The sequence below is a fragment of the Gavialis gangeticus genome, unplaced genomic scaffold, assembly GCF_001723915.1.
Source record: "Gavialis gangeticus isolate Ggan-Ray unplaced genomic scaffold, GavGan_comp1, whole genome shotgun sequence".
Classification (NCBI taxonomy): domain Eukaryota; kingdom Metazoa; phylum Chordata; order Crocodylia; family Gavialidae; genus Gavialis; species Gavialis gangeticus.
This window is the reverse complement of record NW_017728994.1, coordinates 23,909,765-23,913,372: the sequence shown is the minus strand read 5'-3', so window position 1 is coordinate 23,913,372 and position 3,608 is coordinate 23,909,765. Positions and strand designations below refer to the sequence as shown.

The 3,608-nt window shown below is 45.6% G+C and overlaps 1 protein-coding gene across 1 annotated transcript in view; it reads right to left on the bottom strand.

Moving 5' to 3' along the window:
• Positions 1–3,608, bottom strand: part of LOC109287371 (dual specificity phosphatase DUPD1-like) — a 41,656-nt gene that overhangs the window by 10,421 nt on the left and 27,627 nt on the right. The window contains exon 3 of the mRNA XM_019502374.1: positions 1,598–1,818. Within this exon, the coding sequence (XP_019357919.1) occupies positions 1,598–1,818 (221 nt within the window). The remainder of the gene's footprint in view (positions 1–1,597; positions 1,819–3,608) is intronic.

Here is a 3,608-nt window from a genome sequence, read left to right as displayed (position 1 = left end):
AGGCTGTTGCATTACTATATGGATGTTTGGTCAAGCCTCAAAGCTCCTTGGCATTTTGATGCAGCCCAGAAATCAAAAGCTTTAAAGCTCGCACCTTGCAGACTTCACATAATGCCAGCTCCCTTTCCTGGCAATGTTTATCAGTATGAGAACGATCTCTGCACTTTGCAGTGTATAACACCTTAATGTGTATTTAATAGTCTGACCCCATGCTGCCAGAAGGAGTGTAACTGAAGGGGTGGAGGAGTAGTGGGTTTCTTAGTTCCGTTACTTTGGTCCAACAATATCTCTAGGGAGGCAGTAAAGAAATGGTCAAATGCTTTCAGCTATCCAGAAGGTGCAACTGTTTCCCCACCGTGTTGTCCCAGAAGCAGTGATTGGGGCATAGTCTTGCAAATTTTAGATGGTTGCCTCCAGAAATAGACTTAGGGTCCTTCCAAGAATGTAAACTGTTAAGGCCTTGTGTGTTACGAGACCTCTGGTTTTAAAACTGAGCTGGTTTATCCTCTTCTTGCCTAACCAGAGGTATGTTCTACAGCTTTGGACTGTTCTTGTTGAAAGCTTAAAATCATAAAGGCTTGGCTGGTTACTGGGGGTAAGCCAGGGATCCAGCAGTAGCTAAGCTAACCGCCAAGAAGAGAAGCTGACAGGAGGTTAGTAACTTGATATGTGACCCTCTGATATTTGGGGCTTTGTAGGTCAGCAGGAGAATCTTAAGTTTCGCTGTTGGCTCCTGGTAAAATATCCTGTTGAGATTCTCTCTCTTTTTTTTTTCTCTTAAATAAGAACAGGAGTAATATGCTGAAAGCCAGTGTGCGGTCTGGGCTGTGGTGCTTAGTGTCAGTGTAAAGCCCTCAGATAGAACGCTGCTGGAGGTCACAAATAATGAATTGTAGTAATCAAGCTGGGAAATGACAAAGGCTTTAACTAATGTTTCCCGATCTTGGCTGTCAAAGTGATTTCAGTCTCCCACTGCTTGGAAGATGGCAAAAATAAATCCCTGTTAAAGCTTGAAGATGATCTGATGGCAAGGTACTTAAGGAGGCTTTTATATTTATATGGAGGAAATCTAACACTTTAATGTGAACAACTGTGAAGTGACAGCTTTGGAGACTGGAGTCCTGGACCTACAGGGCAGGGATAGCATTGGTGGTAGCAGTGCCAGCTTCCTGAGGCTCCCCTCTAATGCTCCACAAGCCTGACTTAATAGGGTTCACCTCTAGGTTGAGTTCAGTGACCTGTTCAGTGGCCCACTCACTTTCCTTCAGACTCTGTTCAAATAGTGGAAATGCATCCTGCTTGTGATAAGGCAGTGGCACTCTGTTAAATTGGTCTTGGGAGGGCAAGGACTCAGGGGTGGCTACCAGCTCTGGTTATGTCTGAATGAGTGGCACAGCACTAGAAGAATCTGAATCCCGTTACTAACAATAACTTCCTTGAAACTGTAACTTCATTAGTGTTTGTTTGTCCTGTGCCAATTGCCCTTGATTTCTACGCCTGTTTCATTCCCTGGCTGTCCAGTACTTTGCATCACATGCATGCCTATTCAGATCATTTGTAGCAAACCTGGCATTTTTGCCCATTGCTGCATCCTTACTTTTCTCATCCTGGAGTGCATTATTGATGAATTCAGCAGCTGAATAGAAGAATGGGCTGAGATTGAAGCTGGGGAGATCATCTGCTTCTACCCCATGGTACTCGATGGCCATGTCTCTGTAGTACTCTGGTCCAGTGTCCACGTTCCACCGCCCATGGGCTGCGTTGAGGATGTGGGTGAAGCCAGCTTTCTCAAGGCTATAGCGATCTAAGGCAGTTTTCCTATACAAGCAAAAGCCATGTCAGGTATGTGAAAGGACATCTTGCATGCAGCAACAGAAGTTTCTTTCTTACTTTGCAAGTGACAAATCACAACAATGTTGATGATACTTTAAAAGAGGATCATTTGCAAATGCTAACTTTTACAATGTTGCCATTTAAGAAAGAGAAGGATCTTGTGCCATTATCAGATATCTTCCCAAGACATAATAGCACTGTTATCCTGCTGGAATCCTTCCAGTGTGGGCAATTTTTTTATTCTACCTATCTTAGAGATGGAGAAACTTGAATTACAGTGGTTGAGTTGTCCAAGGTCCCAAAGTGAGTCGGTGGCAGAGCTAGGAATAGCCATTATTAATCTTGTTCTCCCCACTTCTGCTTTGAAGGCTGGAACACTGCCTCCTAGTAATGTAACTTGGGGTTGTGGGGAGAACAGGACACCAACCCTGGGTCCTGACTTAAAGGGGGTGCCACTATGGACCCCTCCCCTGAAAAGTCTTTGGCATGGCAGGTGCATCTCTGTGCTACCCTGCCATAGGAGCTGGGCAGGTGTAGACCCCATACCCAGTAGTGAAATGGCACTCCCTGGGAGGCTGTCACAGAAGGCACAGCCCTGTACCTGGCAGGATAGGTGGAGAGACTGGAGCACCAAGAGGGGCCCCAGGACCAGGAGCCTGCACTGCTGCCTGTTTCCCAGCAACAAGCCAGGAGAGCTCCATCAGGCAAGATATTGCTGCCTCCCCTCCCCCACCTGCAGCCCATCCCCTCCTCATAGTGGTGAATGTAATACCCTCACTCTGTGGTGAGTAAGAATTTGGATCATAGAGTTCTTTACCACCTGGATCATAGAGTTGTTTTTACCACCTCTGAGTTCTTTGTCCTTTACATTTAGCAGCAGGTCACATTTTCCTCTAGTCCCTCTGGTGGAGGGTCCTGTCAGACTTCCCCTTCTGCCAATGGATCATACAAGATTGGTTAAATGTGTTGTCTTAAAATGAGAGATACTTGGAGGTCATATATCTGCCTTTAATAAGGACCATAACCTTCTGAATGAAGTAAAATGATGCAGCGCCTATCCCCTGTCCTGTCTTTCCCCTAAAGGAAAATGAAAATGCTTCCCTGGACAAGGGGTGGAGGGTGATTCTGTTGGGATAAGATTAAACAAACAATAATTGAGTTTTTCAGTGTAGTAAGACCTGGCAAAGTTATCCTTGTCCCCCCTGTGATTGAGATGCTACTGAGGGCAGCACAGGTGGCTACTGTTCCTTCAGAGAAGCCTACTGAGTACAGAAATCTACTACCATGGTAGTGCTCCTGTCATAGACTGGGACCTCGTGGTGCTACGTACAGTATAAGCAGATCAAACAGGCAGTCCTCCCTCCACAACAGTTTACCATCTAAGAGGCAACTGACAGGTATGAAGAAACAGATAGGGGTGGGACAGATAGGGGAGTTGCTGTAGGTCAGCAAAATATAGCCTGTCTTCTTAAGGTGAGCTCTCTACCCTGCCTCTTAATTCTGTTTGTTGGAAGATACAAGGGAGAGGAAATTCTAGTTGTACCTATGCCTGGTTCTGAGGTACCAATTAACTCAGACTAGTTGGAAACAAATCTGGAATGACTTGATCCACAACCCTGTAGAAAAAAGTTGACGTCACAGTCAGCAGAGTACCCTGAGCCTGAACATTTAGTTCTTCTGAGGTAAATACCAGGTTTTATGTATAACATGTTCTAGAACATATAGTTGCGGCACCTACAACTATAGCCCAGCCCGGACCAGCAAGCTCAGCGGAC